Source organism: Mauremys mutica, chromosome 14, assembly GCF_020497125.1.
Source record: "Mauremys mutica isolate MM-2020 ecotype Southern chromosome 14, ASM2049712v1, whole genome shotgun sequence".
NCBI lineage: Eukaryota > Metazoa > Chordata > Testudines > Geoemydidae > Mauremys > Mauremys mutica.
The window spans coordinates 41,243,564-41,267,346 of NC_059085.1; the positions used below are offsets into that span (position 1 = coordinate 41,243,564).

The 23,783-nt window shown below is 43.4% G+C and overlaps 1 protein-coding gene across 3 annotated transcripts in view; it reads left to right on the forward strand.

Moving 5' to 3' along the window:
* Positions 1-23,783, forward strand: part of LOC123349646 (BTG3 associated nuclear protein) — a 252,258-nt gene that overhangs the window by 102,046 nt on the left and 126,429 nt on the right. For all 3 annotated transcript variants that reach the window (XM_044987858.1, XM_044987859.1, XM_044987860.1), the window contains exon 8: positions 20,711-20,878. In XM_044987858.1, coding sequence (XP_044843793.1) covers positions 20,711-20,878 — 168 coding nt within the window. The remainder of the gene's footprint in view (positions 1-20,710; positions 20,879-23,783) is intronic.

Here is a 23,783-nt window from a genome sequence, read left to right on the forward strand (position 1 = left end):
CAAAGGGGGGGGGGGCGGGAAACCAACCTACCTGCCGCCCGGCTGGAGCAGCAAAGGGGGGGGGGCAGGAATTCCAGGAAACCTGCCAGCCAGTCGGAGCAATGAAGGGGGGGGAGGGGCGTGAAACAAACCGCCCGGCCGGAGCGGCAAAGGGAAGAAAAAACAAAAAAACCAAAAAGAAAAAAAAACCTGCAGGGCGACGGGCGCGCGGGTGCAGGGGGACTCCCAGCCCTGCAGACCCCGGGCAGCGGAGTGCACACCCCAGCTAGGGGCGGGAGGGGGAGAGAGAGAGAAGGGGGCAGCCAGGGCTGCCTTAAGCGGGGCGCTCGCCATGCGGCCCCCTCCTGCCACGCCGCCTGCTGGGAGGGCTCGGCGCCGCTCCGGTGGGCGGGCAGGGAGGGACACGGGCTGCCGTGCCGAGCTTGCTGCAGACCTGGCACCGCTCCCAGCCGCTCCCCTCTTCTGCGCTGCCGCCCCCTAGAGGGCGGCAGGAGCAGCAAACCAAAAGAAAAAATCCTGCAGGGGCAGCGGAAGCAGCGAATCGCCAAAAAAAAAAAAAAAAAAAGGTTTGGGCGGACTGCCGCCCATTGGAATCTGCCGCCCCAAGCACCAGCTTGCTCGGCTAGTGCCTGGAGCCGGCCCTGCATGCAGCACTTGGATTCCATCAGGAGAGCTAGAAACTCAAGCTGTTCTCATTTTGTTTAATGTCTTGTTCTAATAAAATGCTCATTAGAGAGCTTAAATTACTCGTAGAGCAATCTGTATTTTATACACCAGATGAACTGTGTAGGGGTATGTAGATTTGAGAAAAACTAAAAATCTTCTCTTTAAAGAGGGTGTATATTTTAACTGGGGTGGGTTAATACTCTAGGGAGCCCACTGTAGAAGGCCATGTCAATCATGTTTTAAAAAAACACCCATCACACTGATTTCATCTGATCCTTAATTCCAAGATCACTGGCAAACTAAAGAGAATGGGTCCATATTTCATACTTAAGTCCATAGCTGGGGTATTAGGGAGAATAATAAAGGAGTGTTGGGAAAACAACAGTCCAGTGGAAAGATTGGGTACAATTCAAATTCAGTGTTTATATCTAGGCTCCATTAATTAGGATAAATTTTGGTGTGATTTTTCCTTTCTTCAACCTGTGGCAATGACTGGTCATTCCTTATCAGCCTCCTGCCTTACTAATAGCCCTCCAATGGCTGGCACTATAATAGAACCTCAGAGTTATGAACTCCAGAGTTATGAACTGGCTGGTCAACCACACACCTCCTTTGGAATTGGAAGTATGCAATCAGTCAGCAGCAGAGCCGGAAAGAAAAAACAGAAATACCGTACTGTGTTAAATGTATACTACTAAAAAAAGTAAAGGAAAAGTTAAAAAAAGATTTGACAAGGTAAGGGAACTGTTTCTGTGCTTGTTTCATTTAAATTAAGGCAGTTAAAAGCAGCATTTTTCTTCTGCATAGTAAAATTTCAAAGCTGTATTAAGTCAATGTTCAGTTGTAAACTTTTGAAAGAATAACTATAACGTTTTGTTCAGCGTTATGAATATTTCAGAGAAATGAACAACCTCCGTTCTGGAGGTGTTTGTAAGTCCTGAGGTTCTACTGCATATAGTATGCGGACATACATAAGGGGCCAAAGCAGGTTTGGACATGGTGCTTTAACTACCGCCAGTTTACTGAACAGAAATAAGCCTGGCAAAAAGGAACAAAGAAATAAAAGATGCACACTTTCTTTTACCAATAACCTTTCCTGTGTTCTAGAGTAGCCCTTTGAATCCAGTCTCTTAAGACTGTGTAATGCAACAAGTGCAGGCAGGAACTGATGTTGATCCAGATGTGGTGCCTCAGGATGACCCTTAAGTCTCCCACTGATGTGAGTTGCCTTCAAATATTGTAATCTCATATTACAGCTACTAGTTTCCCAGTATGCCTTGCTCTTAAAGGTTCCACACACAGAGTAATAATAATAGTGTGTTTTGCGAGTCTCCGTCTATGCTGGATTCACAGAGGATCTGAGTCCGTCACAGCCCCAGCTATTAGGGCGTGTGTGTCTGCACTGGTGAGCTGTTTTTAAGGCAGTGGGAAGTGCTTTTAGTGAGAGATTTCTTCTACCAGTAATGCTTTGAACTATGGCTGTTTGAAGACACACCATTACTTCTGCCTGCCCCCGTCAGATGCCATAGTCTGTCTCTACTGCTGTCAGTGTGTTATGTCATGGCTTTGAGGTAGGGCAGTGCTATTATCTCCATTCTACAGACGGGGAACTGAGGCACAGAGAGATTAAGTGCCTTCCCAAGGTTATACAGGAAATCTATGGCAGAGTGGGGAATTGAACCAGGTCTCCTGAGTCCCAGGCGAGTGCCCTAATAACCACTGCTATAGTTTCCCTGTCTAACGAACCAGCCCCTTTTGATAGCCTCCCAGCACCTAAATCATGGGTCACTCTTGGGTCATGCGCTGTGGATTCCCAGTTAGAAGTGGTATTTACTACAAAGGAGGACTTGAAAACAAAGGAAAAAGGAGGTGGAGGCAGTGCTGGCCTCCTCAAATGGAGGAGAGTGCTGGTTAGCATAGAGCCATTCAACAGATCTTTAAAGAGAAGAGGTAAATCTTTTTGTTACCCCCTACCCCCAAAGAAACCCCATTATTTTTTGTAGAGTGTCTTAGGGGAGGGTGCTGATGCCACAATGCTGCTTTTTACAAACACTTCTCATTCCTTACAAGGAGCTGCAGAATTGTGGCTTCAGTTCCAAATGGCTCCTCCTTTGTAAATCAGTTAAATGCTGCCACATGGAGGGACGTGATAACCCTTTTTTGGGCTAGGCACGAGGATGATAGGAGAGCCTATTGAGTTTATCTCAGCACCACAGTTCTAATCAATGGCACCAGTGCTGGCATCTGCTTATAGATTTGATGTAAAATACTATAATTTTATATTGGCAGGTGTTCCCCTCTTTTCTGGGTACTTGTATGGATTACATTTACTTTTTCTGGCCAGTTACTGTTTAATAAACTGACATTAAGGCAGCAAAATTCAAGAAATAAATTATTGGCGATGTTTTTTTCCTCTCCTTCCCACCCTCTCTTTCCCTGTTATTTTGCATTACACTAATGGAGAATTTATTTTCCACATCTGAGCACAACTGTTTAGCCAGTCAATCATGAACATGATATCTTTTAGCTTGATTGCGCATAATATGCTATCAAGAAGCCATCTGTTCATAGACTTATAGAAGCTAGAGATGGAAAAGACCTCTACTGTATTAGGTCATCTACACCCTCCATTTCCAGCCAATGCAGGATTGTTCTATACTGTCTGTTCCGACTCCAGTACTTTGGTCAGACTAGTTTTAAATATCTCAAGTGCAGGAGGTTCCCCCCCACTTCTCCTGGGAGGCTGCTCATGTTGTAAAAGGCTTCAAACTAGGTTGAATCCCCCATCTCTCCTCAGATTTTGCATGTCACTCAGGCATACACAAGATCAGTTTACAGCAGGGGGAACAAAGATTGTTTAGGAAATGCTGATGCCTTTAAACATGAGAATTGGTGCTGCACCTGGATGGCTGAGATGAAGAGAAGGAGGAGGAGAGTGCTTGTTTTTTTAAAATGAAATCCAGTAAGTTCTTGCATTTTTTTTAAGCCCTTGTGTGCAACACCCTCCTTCACTGTTCTTTGCCCCCTGCAAACTTGCCATCTCTAATTACTAACATGTAATGTGTTGCATCATAAGAGCTTCTTTACTGTACTATGAATCTATCCAAAGCCATGAAATTAGAGATGGAATGGAAGTGTGTTTGTGTCACAGTTGTTCTAATCACTACTTGCTTTGGGTTAATTCTTCCATATGTGAAACTTTTCTAGAGTAATGACTACTTGCCTGTTTATTTACAATGCAGGACAGTTACTAGAGTAACGGAGTGGCAATGTTGATTTAGGGCAGTGGTCTCCAACCTTTTTTACGCCCAAGATCACTTTTTGAATTTAAGTGCAACCCAGGATCTACCCCACCCCTTCCCTGAGGCCCTGCCCCTTCCCCAAAACCCCACCCCACTCACTCCATCTCCCTGCCTCTCCCCCTGCTCACTAACTTTCACCGGGCCGGAGCAGAGGGTTGGGGTTTGGGAGGGGGTGTGGGTTCTGGGCTGGGGCTGAGGGGTTCGGAGTGTGGGAGGTGGCTCCAGGCTGAGCCTGGGGCAGAGTGTTGGGTGCAGGAGGGGCTCGGGTGGGGCAGGGGCTTGGGTGCAGGAGGGGGCATGGGGTGCTGGCTCTGGGAGGGAGTCAGGGCTGGGGCAGGAGCTTGGGGTGCAGGAGAGGGTTCGTGGTGCAGGAGGGTATATGGGGTGCTGACTCCGGGAGGGGGCTCACGGCTGGGGGTTGGGGTGTGGACTCCCGCCAGGCGGCACTTACCTCAGGTGGCTCCCAGTCAGTGGCGCAGCCTGCCCCAGCTACACCCATTCCCAGAAGGGCCCAATGTGCCCCTGCGGCTCCTGGGGGGAGGCATTTGGCTCTGTGCACTGCCCATCTCTGCAGGCACCACCCCCGCAGCTCCCATTGGCCACAGTTCCCCGTTCCTGGTCAATGGGAGCTGTGGGGGTGGTGCTTACAAGCAGGAGCAGTGTACGGAGACCACTGCCCTCCCTCCTCTCACCCAGGGCTGCGCGTGTGTGCTGGCCCCTTCCAAGAGCGGCGTGGGGCCGGGGCAGGCAGGGAGCCTGCCTTAGTGGCAACCCAGCTGCACCACCGCCTATTAGTGGCCAGAGATCGCAATCGACTGGGATTTGTCTCCGGGATCGACCAGTTGATCGCGATCGACCAGTTGGTGACCACTGCTTTAGGGCATGATTCTGAGATATGCTTAGCACTCTCAATCCTCATTGACTTCAGTGGGAGCTGGTGTTTACTCACTATTTCTTTGGCTCAGGCCCTGAATAAACAAAGTATCCTAACAGTGCTTGAATGGATTCTGGAAAAGAAACCTTTACTTAACTATCAAAGGCCTTGTAAATGACGGAGCAATATTTTTATCACAGGGCTTAGAAGACAGAAAGCGTCTATGAAAACATTTAATCCCTATTGTCACGGTGAGAGGAAAAGCAGTCCAGCCACTGAATACAGATTGTTCGGTTGTGCAAGAATTAATGTACATCTCATCTGGAAAATGCATTGCTTCATGCAAGAAAAGTTATGATTTCATGAAACTCATAAATTGAATTCCAGAAAGTTGCATAGCCATTTCTCTCAGGCTTGGAAACCTACATATTTCCTTTTTGTTTGTTTTTTGTTTTGTTTTGAAAGGGTTAAACAATGAACTATAGAGATGCCTAAGGCTGATAGTTCCACTGGTGGTAAAATGTAAATAAATTCATACAGTGTTCAGATTTCTGTCATGCCAGTCCTTTCCAAACCCACAAGCTCCTTCGGAAGGGGAGAAATTTTCGTTGTTGATTCATAAGTTAGTTTTTCTTGGCGGCACATATGGTGGCTTTTGCCATCCAGATGGAATTCTGAGACACTGTGGAAAGGGCTTATGTAACAGGATGTCTCAGAAAGGATTTTAAATTATATATATTTTAAAGTGACAGACCTACATTTTTCCATCAGCTTTGCTGCACATTGTGATGTCAGACTAAATTGTGCTGCTTTTTCCAGCATAAACATAACTGTTTTTGTTAATTTATCTTTCAATATGTGGATATCAGAAACTGTATAGAGCATGGCTGTTGGCAACAGCTGCTTAGAATCAGAAATATTTATTTTCACAGAGGAAGCACTGTCATTTCTGTTATAGGTGATTCCTTCTACTTAAACATCAGGCTTTAATTTCAAACTGTGGATTGCCCCACACAGCTGTAAATTCATCAGTTATTTAGTTTTGTTCCAAGGCAAAACAGAATTACATTTGAGGAACACTGGGGATCTGTTTCTCCATAAAGATCAAATGCAGAAAATTACCGCTTATTCACCCAGGTCATAAATAGATGCTGTGATATTAGTACCTGCAGTTCAGAAAGGTAAATGTAATTACAGCACTTTGGGGGATGGCCTTCTTGAAGAATGAAAGTTCTAGTAGAGAGAGTTATGGTTACTCAGTAAGGTGACAGACAATATATCCTTTTTTGCTTGCTTGCTATTTTAACAGAATATCTGGGGAAGGCTAAGGCAAGCAACAGTTGAAGTCCGTTGCAATTCTTAACACTGTTAAAAACCATTTAAGAGCTGAAGACGTTTTGAAGATCATTTTCAATCTATCATGAAAATGGTTGTGTGCTATTCAGTAAAAGTGCTTTGGTCTAGTATTGTAATTACAATTTATAATTGTTTAGATATAGGAATATAAAGTTTACACTATATTAGTATACTTGGATGCAGGTTTCAGGTAAAAATATATATTTGACAAAAGGAAATGAAATGTGAATCGTTTGTCCATTTAGAGGCAACTTCTTTTGTGTGCCATGGATTCCTGGAGCTGCAAGACACACCTCAGAGCCTGTTTGTGCAGGATGCTGCAAAGGGAAGGGTAGATCTACATGGTGGAAGGGAGGGAATTTTTGTGTTTTGTAGGGCTTTGAGCTCTGAGGGCGTGTGGATAGCTATTTAATTTTAATTTTGGTTCTTGTAACTTTTGTTCGGGGCACCTCAAGCCTTCGATAGATGCTCCTTTTAATTTCTCTGTAAATCAAAATAAATCAATATATTTTAAAAAATGTAACCCATGTTACTAATTAAACTTGGATTCATTGGTATTTTTTTTAGAAACATTCCAACATATTGGGAGTAGCAGGTAGTTTGCCTTTGTTTTATTTTAGCTTTTTTTTTTAAAATGCAGATGCTGGCTCTTTTAATGTGTTAATATGTGTCTATGCAAGAGTCCAGTGGGAAATGGGCACCAGTATTTGAGTCCAATGGCTTTGGTTTGTGGTGTTTTGTAGCACAATATACCACTGACATCACATTCTAGTCCAGAACTTAAACTCTGGACTAAGTGCACCTGTCACTTCATCATTTTACAGGGGGCAGGGAGAGGATTCCCTCCTTGGGTTTCATTGCCTCCCCCCAGCCTTCCCACTTTTGCTTGTCTAGCTATGGGCCCACTTTAAGTCAAAGTATTATAGTTTAAAATCAAAATACCATAGACAGTTGTCTGGAAGGGGCAAGATTTCTGGCAATTAACTGTAAAGGATGAACTGAACAATCTGATGCCCTCATCCTGCAATTTGTAATGCATGGGCAGCAGTTGCATTTGCGTGGAGCCTCGTTGACTTGAATGGAGCTCCATGCGGGTGCAGCTCATCTGTCCTCACATAGCAAATTGCAGCGTCCAAGACTTTTAGATGGCAGAAGAATGTGTTCTGATTGAAGCAGTGAAAAATATATATGCTCATTTCATCTAATGTGTGTAGATATTTATTTCCGGAAAAGTTGATTTTTGAAATTCTTTCTTGATTTGATGGAATAGTTTGGCTTTTATTATAGCTTCAGTACAGCTTCTTGTGTGATCTTCCAAACTATTAGAGCTCTATTTACATAAAACTTTAATCAGTAAATTGTCTGAACTGTCTAACAATTTTTACAAATACTAGTTAGAACCTGGCAGACTATAGTTTAACATTTCATCTGGTTGTCTTTAATGTTGGCAGATTAAACCATTCCATGTTGATCCCCAAGAAGTGTTCTGACCAGACAGACATTTAGTTAGAGCTCTGTTTTGTTTTGGGAGTTGGGGCAAGGGATAATGGTTTCGAGTTGGTTATGTTGAAATGGCTACAGTATGTTTTATCCATGTTTATTAGAAACTAGCATTTTCATTGTAAAGAGATGGCAGTGAAGGATAGGCTGCAATGTCAACCGGTCACATTGCTGAATTTAGGGACTTCTCACAGAGTAAGAAACAGATAGTACAAGGACAGGTACAGTTACAGCTGCATTATTGGATTTGGGGGAACAATGAAATAGACTAACAGTTGTATGTTCAAAGCTATATTTGAAATAGACTAATTTTTCTGTCTTTGTAGTTTTAGGGACATAGTTTCATTTCTCATTCCAAACATTTTGTAAAACGAATACAAATCTAATGTTTAGGGTTCAAGTCCTTAAAGGCTAACACGCAAATCTGTGTAACCTCTGCACATGCAGTAGACTCATTACCATAGTCTTTGGAAGCCAGCAAAATTATGCCAAGCAATATACTATCAGAAGGACCATAATCTCCACCTTTCCTGCACTTAGTCCCCAATTCTGCAGAGTACTTAATCACATGCTTCACTTTAAGTCAGTTGACTTCAGTGGGCTTACTCAGGTGCTTAAAGTGAAGCACATGATTAAGTGATTTGTTGAATTGGGGCCTTAATGCTATTTGTGTGGGGGTTTCTTTTTCTTTTAATGTTGGTTGATTTCTCTTGCTTTTCTCAAGGGAAATGATTCCTGGGTCTCTCTGCAATATTTATTGTGGGGAGGATTGTGCAAAGTGATGGACTCTGCGTTTTGCAATGACGTGACATGGGGACAGATTCATTGTGCTCTCTAGTGGGATAACCGAGGGGTCTCGGCAGAGGAAGTATTGCTCTGCCAACTGAGAGTTTCCCTTTAAATCACATTTGTGATGCACATTTGTGATGCACAAAGGCTCCGAATATTGCCTTTTAGAGCTGGTAACATCCAGTTAGAAAATGTAAAGCCACATGTCTGAAGGGAGCATTTAAAATATTTGATTTCATATGCCAAGATTTTTTGTTTTTGGTGTCAGCAACAAAACGGTTCATAAACCTATCTGTAGCCATGTGATGGCATAGGACTTCAACAATTTTTGAGACTATATTTTCAAATGGGCCCTGTATACAATTTTTATTGTAGTGCACACATCTTGCACTCTGTAATAGTCTTTGAATAGTAAGCATGCCTCTTTGTTTGATAGCTCTGGGTGTGGAGTTTTAAAAAGGACCATGGAAATAAAATGGAAAACAAGAATTTTTACTCAGTAGCTGAGTCGTTTCCCCCTTTTTAAAAAGGCCCATCTTTCCCCCTTTCTTTCTTTTTGGACGTGGGTTAGCTAGGGAATGAGAACACTATTCTGGGATGTGATCACCTGATGCCATAATTGTGCTTTGGAAACATTGCCAAATGTAGGCAGTTCTAGCAACAGGCTAGCTTTTCCATGAATGTGCACATTTTTACTCTCTTCTCCTTCCTCTCCTCTTCCCCACAAACTTGAACATTTTTGGGTTATTTAAGAGAGATACATTGGCCTTCATGCTGTGGATATGAAATATGGAATTTACAAAAAATAAAAAATCTCAAGCAAACAATGACTCTTCTAAAATTATTTCTGTATGGTCAGTGCATGACCACAATTACACTTGGAAGAATTGAAACCTAAAGGCACAAAACCAACTTCAGAGGTGTTTACTGTTCAGATATTAAGTATTACTCAGAATTTAGTTGTCACATGTTATTATCATCGCCAGCGTTAGACTCGCTGGGGCTCAGGGCACAAACCAAGGAGTGAGCCTGCAGACCAAGGCTGAAGCCCAAGCCCTGGGGCTGGGCCCGAAGCTTGAGCTGCCTGGCGTCACTGCTCACCCCTCTGCACCACCCTAGGGGGATGCCCCCCACAGTTTGAAAACCTTTGCTTTAAGTGTGATTTATTTCCACTTTTAGAGATTAAATTACTGCAATACTCACATTACATTTACCCACAGTGACTCTCTAGATATGGTGTAACTTAGCTTCACTGGGCCCCCCGTGCCATGGGGTCCCGGGTAATTGCCCTGCTTGCTACCCCAACACCAGCCCGACTATTAGTTTAGTAGAAAAGACTCTAAATTTGACACCTTCTATTAAAAAGAAAAAAGAGTTTTGCCAGCCAAAGCCCCAAATAATCACCCCACTTCACTGTTCCATGCATGCAGTAATTCAAAGCCTAAAATGTTTGACTTACAGTTTTCATCTAATTCTGGTCAATTTTTTGTTTTTAAAAAATGAAAAAAAATTGTGCATCTTTTAAATTTCTAGTTTGACAATCTACTTTTCCTTCAGAAGTTTGAAAAACATGTTGTAATTGTAAAAAGAAAAGAACATGACCTTTATTTATAGATTAAAATATATATTTATTTAAATTTATGAAAATGCACCTATCTAGTGGTTATGGGGTATGTGTATTTATTATATGTAAAAAAACGAAATAAAACAAAAAAGAAATCCCATGGTAACTAGGATCAGTGAGAAGTAAATATGGAATTCTCTCAGATACTTGAATATAATAAAAATATAAACACTCTTATCTTTCATATTCATAGAGCAAAGGCGGCATTCTTAATTGTCAGTATTTATAAATAAGCAGCAAAGGCTTATCAAGAATCCTTCTAATTTTATGATTAGGAAATTAAACTGTTGGTATCAAGTTTTGTGTTTTAGGGGATAAAATATTGTATTTCTTCTTTTGATATTATAATTGTATTCTCATACATTTGTTCTTAAATATGTTCCTTTCTTTATAATTTAATGCTTGCCGTGGATTGCTTCCTCTGCTGAATGAATTCTGACTTTTAAAGAAACAAGAGGGCTATTCTTGTGTATGTACTTAAACAAGCAAGCAAAAAAAAGACTATCCACTTTTCTCAATACACTGCCCATCAGGTTTCTCTAGAACTTGAAAGTACATGTTGCTTTTACACGCAGATTGTGACTAGATTTTTTTTTTCTGATGTTCGTTGCATAGATATTGTCAGGCCATCTATAAAATCTTCCAAAACATTTTTTTTCTGACTTACACAAACATGGTAAAGAAGAAACCTTCTAGTTTTGGAAATATGTTGAATCCTGTTTCATTTGAGTCATATTTTAACTTTTCCATAAATGTATCCCAAATTAGAATTCAAATTGAATCCCAAATTAGAATTCAAATTGAATCCCAAATTAGAATTCAAAAACAAACTTGTACTCCAATCCAGGGTTTCACCTCAAAGAGTTATTAAGAAATTCTTGTTTAGTTTTAGGGTTTTTTTTTTATTTCCCTGGACAATTTATTTTCTTTCCTGTCTTTGTTTAGTGTGATGGGACCATTTGTTTTATAACATTGCAAAAAATTGAAGACGGGAGGCAAACCAAATGGCTTTCTCTGTGTGTATTTCCAAGAACCCAGAAGTGCTCTATGAATCCTTTGTGCAGATCCCATGCTGCTCCTGCTGCTATCTGGGCCACAGAAATTGCTCAAGCTCTTAGCTCAGATTTTTTTTAAGTTGTATTTTGAGTCTCACGTGTATTTTTTTTTTTTTTTTTTTGTAGAGAACTTTGTTTAGGAAGTGAGGATCCCAAAGAAAGCAAACATTGAACACTCAATGTTTAAAAACAAGCACATCCTTTGTTTTGAAAATTACCATTGCCCATTCACAGCCCTAAAGGAAAGGATCTTCTGAAAATATATTAATCTGTCATTACATAGGCTATATTCTTTACTTCCACTATTGCCTGTATAAGGGCATCTAGCTCCCAAAATACTGTTATTGCCTCTTTTCCCAAACTGGTGAATTGTAACTGTTTTTCTGTGCTTTTCATCAGAATGGTTACATGGTTCCTGCATTTATTCAGAGATGGATTCTGTTGGAATCTGTACTCTTTAGACACCAGAATGATTATTGTATTGTCTGAGTATTCTCCATGCTGCCTTTGTTTGTAGCTGATAGTGTGGACACCCCCAAGTTAGGAATCTCATTCACAATATCTTATTTTATTCCTTCTCTGCCATTCTCTTTGGAGGGTTGGCATCATCACAGTTGCAGTTTGTATCCACTTGAGGCCCTTGACTAAATGCTGGTCCAGAATGTAGTCAGTTAGTGCTCGAGAACAAAACAGGAGATAGTATTGTAGTTTTCTCATGTTATTAATGCTCAAATTGCCATTATCAGGTACATGAGTCCCTGATACATCACATCCCTAATTTAGTTATACTGAACCTTTTTGTTAGGATGAATTTATCCACTTCTAAAGGATTCCACTGTACTTCTATTTACCATTTAGCTGAATGGTAAAAAATTTCCTTCTTCAAGTGCTTGATCATGTAGATTCCAGTTAGATGTGTGTGCCCTGTGCACGGTCATCGGAAAGTTTTTCCCCTAGCAGCACCTGTCGGGTTGGCTGTGGAGATCCCTGGAGTCGTGCCTCCATGGCAGTGAATATAGGTCCCTGCCGCCTCTTCAGTTCCTTCTTACTGCCATGGCGGTCGTTGGAACTGCGGTTGCTTGCTTCGCAAGTGCTTCCCCTAGTCTTTCTTATTCATAGTTGTTAGTTAGTTTGTAGTTTTAGTTAGTAGTAGTTAGTTGCTAGTTGTTACAATTAGTTTTAGTTGGGGTGGGATGTTCCCCCCCCCAAAACCCTTTCTTCTCCTCTTGGGCTTCAGGGCATGCCTCGGTCCCAAGGGTTTAAGCCCTGTGGAACCTGCCACAAGCCCATGCCAACGGGCAATCCCTGCGACTCTTGCCTTACGTGTCTGGGAGAGGTGCATCAAACAGAGAGGTGCAAAATCTGTAAAGGGTTCTGCCCGAGGACGAAAAAGAAGCTAGACTACAGGCTCAAGCAGATCCTGATGGAAGCAGCTCTTTGTCCCCAACCGGCCCTGGGCCAGCAGGATCTGGCACCAAGCACTTCCTTGCAGAGCGCTCCGGCCTTCGTGCGTAAGACGGTGCTGAGGAAGAACTCTGGCCATAGAGACCCTCAGCACTGGCACTCCCCAGCACCGAAGCCTCTGGAGACGGCTTGGCACCGCTCCCACTCCCTGGTGCCACATAAGCTGCACAGGAAAGCGGACGGGGTGGCTGGAGTGCATCTGATGCAGGAGCAGTCTGCGCTGACTACACAGGAGGCTGCAAAGGGGACCGTTGAGTTCGGTGCCACTCGACTCTCCTGATCAGGAGTGACAGGTGTGGGAGCTATAGCTTCCTTCCACCCCGGACACTTTTGGAGGCCGCAAGGGACCTGATCACCATGACGGTTCCCCAGTCCCCAGCCAGCAGGGACAGTCTTCCAGTGCCGCAGTGAGCGGCATCGTCTAGAGGCATGCCCGCCATGATGAGTCCTTTGTCATCCCCAAGACGTCGCTTTCCATGGCAGTGGTCTCTGCACTGTTACCCGACACTGCCATTGTGGCTTCATTCTGTGGCACTGGTGTCGAGACGGGGTTCCCCGGCACTGGCTTTGCAGCATCGTGACACCATTCTCCTGCACCGACTGCTCAGCACCGCTCCCCAGCACTGTACCGCCTGGCACCGCCATGGTCATCATGGTCTAGGTCCCGTTCATCGTACTCAGAGGCGGAGTCCTACTATTCTAGGTGCAGCCAGTACTGATCAGACCAGCATAGGTACAAACAGGACACCAGCATGGTGCTGTGGCAGGCGCAGTGGCAGGGGCCCGCGCAATGGCCATTTTGGACCCCGTAGGCTTATCACCAGGCCCAGGGCACGTTTTCCAGGGGTTCACAGTCAGTGGCCTCAGAGGGACGTGCACCCCCACCAGCCAGGGAGCATCTCTCACCTCGAGGTTCTGAGGCAGCGTCGGCTCGTGGCGCTCAACAGGATCCAGTTCCACCTGCTCCCAGCACCGAGACCACAGTCGGCACCAAGAGCCACAGCACCAAGCAGGATGACTCCAGGGAGCCGGAGGGCCAGGAGGGCCTGGTGCCACCTCTAGCTTTGTCGTCTCCATCACCTGACAAAGCAGTGGCAGGGTCTTCCTCCTCTGGACCGCTCCCCATTGACAGCAGGGCACATCAGGACCTGCTGCACAGGATTGCCGCAATGTGGGACTACAGGCGGAGGAGGTGTTTGAACCAGAGGACCCTATGGTTTATATCCTAACACCTAAAGGGCCATCCAGGGTCGATCTGCCCCTTATAAAGACCACTTAGGCCACTACAAAAAATCTGTGGCAAACCCTTGCTTCCACCCTCTCGCGACAGCCAAAGGGGTGGAGAGAAAGTATTTCATACCCTCTAAAAGATATGAGTACCTATTGTCACACCTGCAGCCCTGCTTTTTGGTGGTGGCGGCGGTTAACGAGAAGGAGTGACAAGGGCAACAGGGCCCAAGTTGAAAGACTCAAAAAAGATGGACCTTTTTGGCCGGAAGGTCTACTCGACTGGGGAGCTCCAGCTGAGGATAGCTAACCAACAAGTAGAGTTCACATTAATAGTGGATGAGGGCAAGGCAGTGGCATGGACCTCTTTACAGGCCTCACTGGATGCTACGGATTTGGCCGCGCGAACCTCCTCCTCTGGCATAGCCATGAGGAGGTGCTCCTGGCTACAATCACAGTACTGGATCCTCATCCCTGTTTCCTGAACTGTCTGTCCCACTTTTACTCTTCTTGGTCCCAAATAACATCAGACCTTCGGGTCCTTCACACAGTAGAAGTGGGATATTCTCTCCAGTTCTGCTCCTCCCCTCCCTTTCACCTCCCTTCCCTGTCCCTCTTCAGAGACTCTTCTTACGAGCATCTCCTCATACAGGAAATACAGATGCTCCTCACCATAGGAGCAGTGGAGGAGGTTCCTCGGGAGCAAAGGGGCAAGGGATTCTACTCCTGTTATTTCCTAATCTCCTAAGCCAAAGGAGGTCTCAGACCCATTCTAGAAAAAGTTGAGGTTCCACACGGTCTCCCTAAGTGCGATTATCCCCTCTCTGGATCCAGGAGACTGGTACGCCGCCCTCTACCTCAAGGACACATACTTCCACATATTCATATTTCTGCCCACAGACAAGTCCTCAGGTTTGTGGTCAACCACTACCTATTTACGGTCCTGCCATTTGGCTTGTCAACAGCCCCACAAATGTTTACCAAGTGCATGTCGGTCGTGGCAGCCTTCTGACCGTCGGAGGCAGGTGCAGGTATACCCATACCTCAACAACTGGCTGCTTAGGGGGCGTTCCAGGTGGAGACACAGGTCCGCTTTGTCACATGAACCTTTGACAAGTTGGGTCTCCTCTTCAACGAGAACAAGTCGACCCTGTTACCAACGCAAATAATTGAGTTTATCGGGCCAGGCCAGGGCGTCCCTGCTGGAGGCTCATTTCCAAGCGATGATGGACATCATACAAGGCCTCAGAGAGTACCCTACCACCACAGCAAGGGGTTGCCTGGGGCTCCTCGGCCACATGGTGGCATGCACATACATAATACAGCATACCAGGCTGAGGCTCAGACCTCTCCAAACTTGGCTTGCATCGGCTTACCGTCCAGGGCGCGACTGCCTGGACATAGTGGTCACCCTTCTGGTGCAGGTCCTCGAGTCCCTCTGCTGGTGGCTCAACTCACAGGAGGTGTGCGAGGGAGTCCCCTTCAACAGACCCCAGCCCTCTCTGTGTCTGGTAGTGGACACATCAGCACTGGGATGGGGTGTGCACCTGGGAGACATTCAGATGCAGGGCCTCTTGTCTCAGGACAAGCTCTCACTCCGTATCAACATCAAGGAGTTGAGGGTGGTCAGACTAGCGTGCCAAACCTTCCAAGCTCATCTACAAGGGCAGTGCATGGCAGTTATGATGGACAACACAACTGCAAGGTTTTACATAAGCAAGCAGGGTGGAGCCCATTCCTCTCCTCTATGTCAGGAAGTCCTCAAGCTGTGGGAGTTCTGCATAGCCCACTCCATTCACCTGGAAGCGTCCTACATCCCAGGTTCCCAAAATGAGCAGGTGGACTACCTCAGCAGATCCTTCCACAACCATGAGTGGTCCATCCGTCCAGATGTAATTCACAGCATTTTTCAGAGGTGGAGAGTTCCCCAGATCGACCTGTTTGCCACACGAGGCAACAGAAAGGGCACACAATTCTGCTCCTTTCAGAATCACAGCCTGGGCTCGCTTGTGGACGCATTTCTCCTCCCCTGGATGGAACATCTGCTGTATGCGTTCCCACTAGTACACAAGGTCCTGCTCAAGATCTGCAGAGATGGGGTGATCATAATGGTGGCACTGGCGTGGCCTCACCAACACTGGCCCACCACGCTCTTGGAGCTGTCAGAGGACACCCCAATCGCACTGCCACAGGTCCCAGACCTGATCACCCAAGACTATGGTCGGCTTCATCACCCCGACCTCCAGTCCCTTCATCTCACAGCCTGGAAGCTTCATGGCTGAACCCCATGGAACTTATGTGCTCTGAGCCTGTTAGGGAGGTCTTGCTTGGTAGCAGGAAGTCCTCCACCAGGGCCACCTACCTGGCCAAGTGGAAAAGATTTACAATCTGGTGCGCTCAGAGCTGCACTCCTCCAATGCAGGCGCCCATACCGCTCATCTTGGACTACCTACTGTACTTGAAACAGCATCATAGATCAAGGTGCACTTGGCAGCCATTTCTGCCTTCCATCCAGGAGCAGCTGGGCATTCCGTCTTTGCCAACCCCATGGTTGGGCATTTCCTGAAAGATCTGGAAAGGCTGTACCCGCAGGTTAGAAAACTGGTCCCAGCGTGGGACCTCAACCTGGTCCTTTCTAGACTAACGGGACCCCCATTTTAACCCCTGGTGACTTGCTTCTATACCTATCATGGAAGGTGGCCTTCCTAGTCACCCATGTGACTATCCATACCATTTGTAGGGCTTCCATCACCATATTATTTAGGTAGGAATTGCATGATCTAACTGCACATGTGCATGCGTGGTTCTGAAAATCTGAGCCCAAAATCTGTTCTCTCCTCCTAGTTTAAAATCTGCTTCTTGCCTCCTTACCCCTGTTTAGCTTATGAGTGCAGTGATTTACAAAATCTCATTTGTGAGCTATTTCACTCTAAACAGGTGTCCTCATCTTTTTCCAGTGTTTCAGTATTACTACCCGTTACACCGGTGATATGGTGAAATGTATCCATTATCTGTTTGTAACAGAGAGAGGCCTCCTTTCCCTATGCTTCGTCAACATGGCAAATTCTGAGGCATCCTTAATGTACAGCCCCAGTACGCAACATCTGTTCCCATATGCTCTTGGCATGCAAGCACTGATTCCCCTAGCATGAGCAGCTTGCTGCAGCTCTGATCATCATGTCTCCAACAGCTTATATTGTTTGATTCCTGTTTGTATAAAGTGACAGTTTAGCCTGAGATGTCCCATGAATTACTTTGTAAAACTTAAACCTTGCCCTGCTGTATTATGCTGCCAGTTCCAAATAGTGTATGCCCTTCTCCTCAACCCCAGAATCCACCTGCAATTTGTTGATTTACCTTTACTGGAGGCAGTGTGCAACCTGAAGAAGTGTTTAAATGTATTTATTAATGAAATTTGAACATACGGAAGAAGAATATATGGAAATCCAGGGTTACAAGAGTGATCGCCACAGTATGTGACAATATATCTTATCTGGAAAGCTTTGGCACATAGTGGCAGCTGAGATGTACTCAGAGTGAAAATGCAACTGCTTTTGCTGGATGTTATTGAAAAAAATTATAAACCTATTTCTGTGTATACAGCATATTAGGTTGCAGGGCAATAGATGACACTCAGAAAAATGTGGTCTCAGTATTTACAGTACAGAATGTGCTTTCATTTTGCTGACACCTATGGAAAGGAAAATATTACACAGCAACAGATAGTTTCAGTCAATTTTCTGCCTCCTTTCTGAGGCAAAATGTAGTAGTTGTAAAACAATCTTGAAAAAGCATATTTGCTTGCTGTCAGTTGCCAGTGAGAACTTTTGGGGCTTGCAGTGCTTCTGTAATGGGCTCTTTGATGCCAATTCTTTCCTGACTTTAATTAGTTTGCCTTTGTTCATTTTCTGGTTGCTCTTTAAACAAATATGCAGCTAATTTAGACCAACAGTAAACAGAACCAGTGTTAAAAAAATGGTGATGGCTTAATCCATATAATAAACCAAATAGATTATATATAAAAGGTGGTAAAATATGCATATGAATAAGTGAAATTCTACAAGAACTTCCATTTATTTAAAAATTAAAAGAAAGCAGCAAATGTTATAATATTTACAGTCTTGTGAATCTAGAATTTTAGCCCTTTCAGCCCCAATCTGGCAAAGCACTTACACACAGGTTTAACGTTAACCACACGAGCAGTACCCATGATTTCAGTGGGACTACACAAAAGCTTGAAGTTAAGCACATGTTTAAGTACTTCACAGGATCAGGGTTTTAATGGAAGGCTTGACGGTAAAACTAGCTGGTTGTTGAGAAGAGAGACAATTTATGTCAAGAGAGGAGGCATAAGAAACAACTGAATATTAAAAATCAGACATTTAGACTCAAAATAATGTTTTATGTGTTGAGCCTATTAGAATAGGATATTCAGCTAAATATATTACAATTAGCAAAGCCCGGTGAACAGGCCGACAAAATAAAAAGCACGAAGGAAGCCTAAAGAGAGCTTTATTGGTTTAACAAAAATGGTTGTCTTTCCATTCTAGGAATTTAGGGTGACCTCATAGTCAGCTGAGCTGAATTGAAAACTCAGTACTGTGTTGCTGGGCATATTGATTGGTTTAGTTGAAAAGCATCCAATTCAATTTTCGATCAGAAATTGGACTAAGTAGTAGCTGTGGGTTTTGTAACATGACTCTTTCATCATTAAGGTAGTTAGATGGGATTTAATTGCAATATTGCCAAACCCAAAAGTTTAATCATGACTCAGCCCCTCAAAATCAACATTTTAAAAAATAATATACATATTTTTGTGCCTTATAGTTTTTGAAACATTAGGGTTTATTCTTTCAAACTTTTCCTCTTCAACTGTGAGGGCTAGAAACTTCTTCTTGTTTTTTTTTTTTTTTAAATGAAAGATGAGATTACCGTATAATGAAATGACTTCAGGCAACTGGGGCTTTAAGAAAAACACCAAATATTGCAAGACTTGCAATAGAATCATGAGAATTGGCAATGTTGTATTGGGAACTCGTGAAAATGCTGATAATGCCTTATGTATTTCTTTCCCATTATTTTTAACCATACTGTCCTGGAAACTGAACCCATTTCTGTTACAGTTGAAACACAACCCTGTGTTTGGTGCTTGCTGCTTCTGTTTCTCTTGAAACTAGGCCCATGTTTACTGCAAAGCTTGCGAACCTGGACTGAGTTTGCAACAAAACCAAACCAATGAGCTTCACTGGAAAATCTTTATGCAGCTTAACTCACAAGATCCTTTTATTTTTACACAGTGGATGGAGAAACCAAAATAATCTGTTGAAATGGCTATATTAGGAAAGTGTAGAAAAGCTTCCTTAGAATGACCTGACTTGATAGCACTAGGAATACCTTCAAAAGATCACTTCTTTCATCTTGCAATTTACAGTTAGGTGATTTTGAAGAATCAACAGACATGCTCTAGAACAGTGATTTTCAAACTTTTTTCCTCGTGACCCAGTTGAAGAAAATTGTTGGTGCCTGTGACGCAACATAATTATATCCGTTGACTACAGTTTTCATAAAATCATAATGTTGCAATAGATTCCAGCTTAACCCACTTTATATAACTAACACTAGACACTAGCCTTAGTAGGCCTATGATAAGGAGTGTGGGAGGTGGCCCAGGGTAGGGCAGAGGGTAGGGTGAGGGCTATGTCTGGGGGTGAGGCCTGCGGCATGGGGCTGGGGATGAGGGGTTCAGGATGCAGGAGGGGGCTCAGGGCTGGGGCAGGGGTTGGGATGCGGGGGAGGTGAGGGCTCTGGCTGGGAGTGCGGGCTCTGGGGTGGGGCCAGGGATGAGGAGTTTGGGTGCAGGCAGGCTGCCCCAGGGCTTGGGCCAGAGGACCCCCCCCCCAGCCCTCTCCCTGCTGGCAGCTGCTAGCTTCGGGGGAGGGGCCTCTCTCTCTCCCTGCCAGCAGGCAGCTCCGAGCACTGAGCTCTGGGGGAAGAGCCTCTCTCTCCCCCTGCCCGCAGGGGGCACAGAGTTCCAGGAAAAGGGTCCTTCTCTCCTGGCCGGCAACAGCGAGATCCGGGGCCAGGGAAGAGGCCCACAGGACCCCTGCAAGCTCCAACTTGCTCCTCTCCCCAGTTCCCACCCACCCCCTACCTCTGTTCTCTCCAGGTCCCTGCTGTGGGGCCCTTTAGAGCTGCTGCGCGGCAACAATCATTATAATTTGAATCAGCAAGGTGTCCCAGTGTCTGACAATCCGTGACCCAGTATTGACTCGCGACCCGTACTTTGAAAAACACTGCTCTCTAGAAGGCCATTAAACAAAACCAAAAAACACTTCAGCTTATATATCAATCCTGTTAGAGAATTAGTCCTGGCATCTCGTCACCATTAGTTTTCTAGAAATTGTGACTGTAGGGGAGGTTTAAATATAGTTTTGTCCACATTTGGCCAAGGAGCAACTCATCTATCAAATTTTCATTACTGTGCATCTCAAACCTGATGGTGCCATTTCCACAAATGCACATGCAAATTGGGAAATTGCATATACTGGTGGCCAGTTAAATACACAACTGATCATTTGCACATATTCAGTTACTTGATTTGTGTGTGGTAATTTGTGTGATGGTTGCTGTAATTGCACACAACTGCAGTTTTGATAATCTCTGCCATCGAGCATCTCGTGTTCCTTGAGGTAACTTTGGGCACTTTTCAACAGATGCTATTTCATACAATGCCTTCATCTCTTTGAATGTGTGAGAGTCCTTGCAGCCCCATGTAGATAAAAGCATTTCTTACAGAATATGGATTTATATTCTGTCCTATCCTTTTGTGTTTTTCCCACCCCCCTCTTTCTAGGTCACCTTTTCTATAAATTTGGAATTACAGAGTCCGACTGGTACCGGATCAAGCAGAGCATAGACTCCAAATGCCGGACAGCTTGGCGGCGAAAACAGCGAGGCCAGAGTCTTGCAGTGAAAAGTTTTTCCAGGCGAACGCCTTCCTCTTCATCTTATAGTGGCTCAGGTAAAAGAAACATTGGAGAAATGGAAATTTACCCTAAACATTTCATTTGTCTTTCAAAACACTTGAAAACAAAATTAGCTCCTATTAATCTACATTTACAACAGGCTCATACGCAGACACTACACATTGCAGTATCTTTATGTAGCTATAATGTACTAGCTATACTTGAATATAAACTGAGAAAGAGATGATGAAATTTCAAGTGATCATTTTGGAATAAGACGGTGGCTTGTTGCAGCTTTTCTTGCAAGTAGAGTTTAATGTTGATGAACAGACGTGTGTGTGTGTGTTTCTGGCTTGAGATGGAGGAAGAGAAGCCATCCACCAAACCATCAATAAATATGTTCTTGTTTTGAAATGAAAATTGTAACCAATTTCAGTAGGTAAGAAACATAATAGTTTCAATGGGTTATATACGTATGTCTCAACTTCTTTCTGCAATAATATTTCTGGTTTGACTACCCCTTCCCTGACCCCAAACAAAAATTTTGGCTGTTTAAATACAAAATTCTCATATACTAATAATTTATGTGCAAGTTCATTCCATTATGTAGTATACCCACTACGTGGTAACCAGATTGTTAAGCCTTTTCAGTAGAGAGGCTGTATATTTATCTGTGATTAAGATTCATAATAAGAATAAAAGAAAAATGAATCTTGTTAAAGTCTTTTTCACAGTATGTTCATACAGCTTATTAGGACATGTTTAATTTTGTTCACAAAATATTTATCAGCTATTCTTAAAAATCTAGTAGGCAGTTCTCTGTTTCCACATAGATATAGGAATGAAAAATAATAAAATGAAAAATGTTGACCTAGGAAATACTCTCATGGGATATTTTTGGCTCATACTTATATTAAAAGCAGTATTGTGGGGTGTTTGTACATCATATATTAAAAGCAGCATTTTGGAGGTGAGCCCAAAGAAGAGGAAGTAAATTTGCTTGCCTCCATGAAGTTTTTGGTTGCATGTTAACACTAACCGCTGTATCTTATGCAAAAATGTCAAAATCTGCTTTCAATGGACAATTTTATATACTGAAACTTGAAATAATTTCCAGAATTCTCAGATTAAAACAACTAATCAGCATAATGGTTACCATAAGCTATATTTATTGATGGGATTTTATTTTGAAGCTCTCTTTGAAATCTGTTTTCTTTATACGAAATGCAATAGTTGTGGACCTTAGAGCCACATTAGCATGTACATATTAACTAGTGTTGGAGTTTATTATGGAAAGCTATTAATCATTAATCTGCTGGATGAAAAAAGGACCAACAGTGAGATGTAAAGCCCACAGATGCAGGTTGAGGGCATTTTGTCCTCTGAAGTCCACTATATTAACTCAAGAGGCAGTAGTCTCCTATCTAAACAAAAACTGCATTCTCTCTGTCTCTTTCTGTTATAGCCTTTAAAGATTTCTTTTTATCCTGAATGTGATGAAGTTCTACTGAAACATCTGCACATTTAGCTTTCAGGGCAATGAGACCCTCTTTGCCAGTGGTGGGACACAGACAGTAATAGTAGCCTCCATCTTTGATAAATGTGGATGAAATGTTCCATGGATTTCATGGTTTCTGTGTCTTGCGTTTTCCTCAGAACATGGTTGATCCTACTTCCTGGGAGTGTTTGAGGTCCTGTGTGAATCCACCAGGTACCTTCACATCCAGGAACTATGAAAACACTGTTAACAAAAAGCAGCAAACTCTGGTCAGGCTCCACTGCTGCTCCGAAAACATTTATGGCATCCCAAGAACAAGTGAGAGCAGTAGTCCTGAAGCTTCTCCAGCAGCAATTTGAAAAGAATGGAAGAGGTATAAAGAGAGCAGGAAGGAAGGGATAAGAAGCAGGATGAGAGTATAGGGAAAAGGAAGAGGGGAAATATATATATATATATATATATATATATATATATATATATATATATATATATATATATATATATATATATTAAATTGATTCATGCAGTGTGTGTGTGATAACTTTTGGATGACAGAGTTGTAATTCCATCTCAGTGTTCAGGTAAATACATGAACCACTTAGGCTTTGCTTTTGTGGTTTGACATCCCTGGAGCCCCTCGGTTGAATTACAGGTCCATAATTCATAGGCATCTGTTACTTATTATATATACACTGTATAATGGATGTGGCAAAATTCCCATTGCCAGCTAGTAGGGAAAATAAGTCATATTTTACAGCTCTGAAGTAATCTAAGGTCTGTATTTCACAGTTATGACAACATAGCTGTCAAATATGGCTTTTTAAAGTGTTACATATGAACCCAGACAACTTTTTATGGTAGCATTTGCTTCAGGGAGCAATGTAAGGTGAGCCTTGAATGATCTGAAATTCAGCTACTTGAGAAACTCTCTCTTTCCCTGTTTTTTGTCCAAGCTGTTGAGATAAGCTTGAGTGTTTCTTTAGTCAGGTCTTAGGATACAACACTATGAGATAAGGGGAAGGGGGAGGAATAGCTCAGTGGTTTGAGCATTGGCCAGCTAAACTTAGGGTTGTGAGCTCAATCCCTGAGGGAGCCATTTAGGGATTGGTCCTGCTTTGAGCAGGGGGTTGGACTAGATGACCTCCTGAGGTCCCTTCCATCCCTAATAATCTATGATTCTATGATAGATTGCAGGGTCTTCTCAATACATGTCCTTCCCTCACCTATGGAACTCTCTTATCCTGCTTGTTTGCTGGAGTTGATATATTACTGCTTTCACGTCATACTAAGGTGCACCTACTTAGACAGATATTTAGTTTAGAATTTTGTTCTTGGCTGGTCACTGAATGTTGCCATTGGGCAACAATAACAGTAATGACTGGACTGTCAAGTGTAGATGCTTCTGTTTGATTTAATTAAATTGTAGAAACTGTTAGGTGACTAAGTACAATGAGTGATCTGTA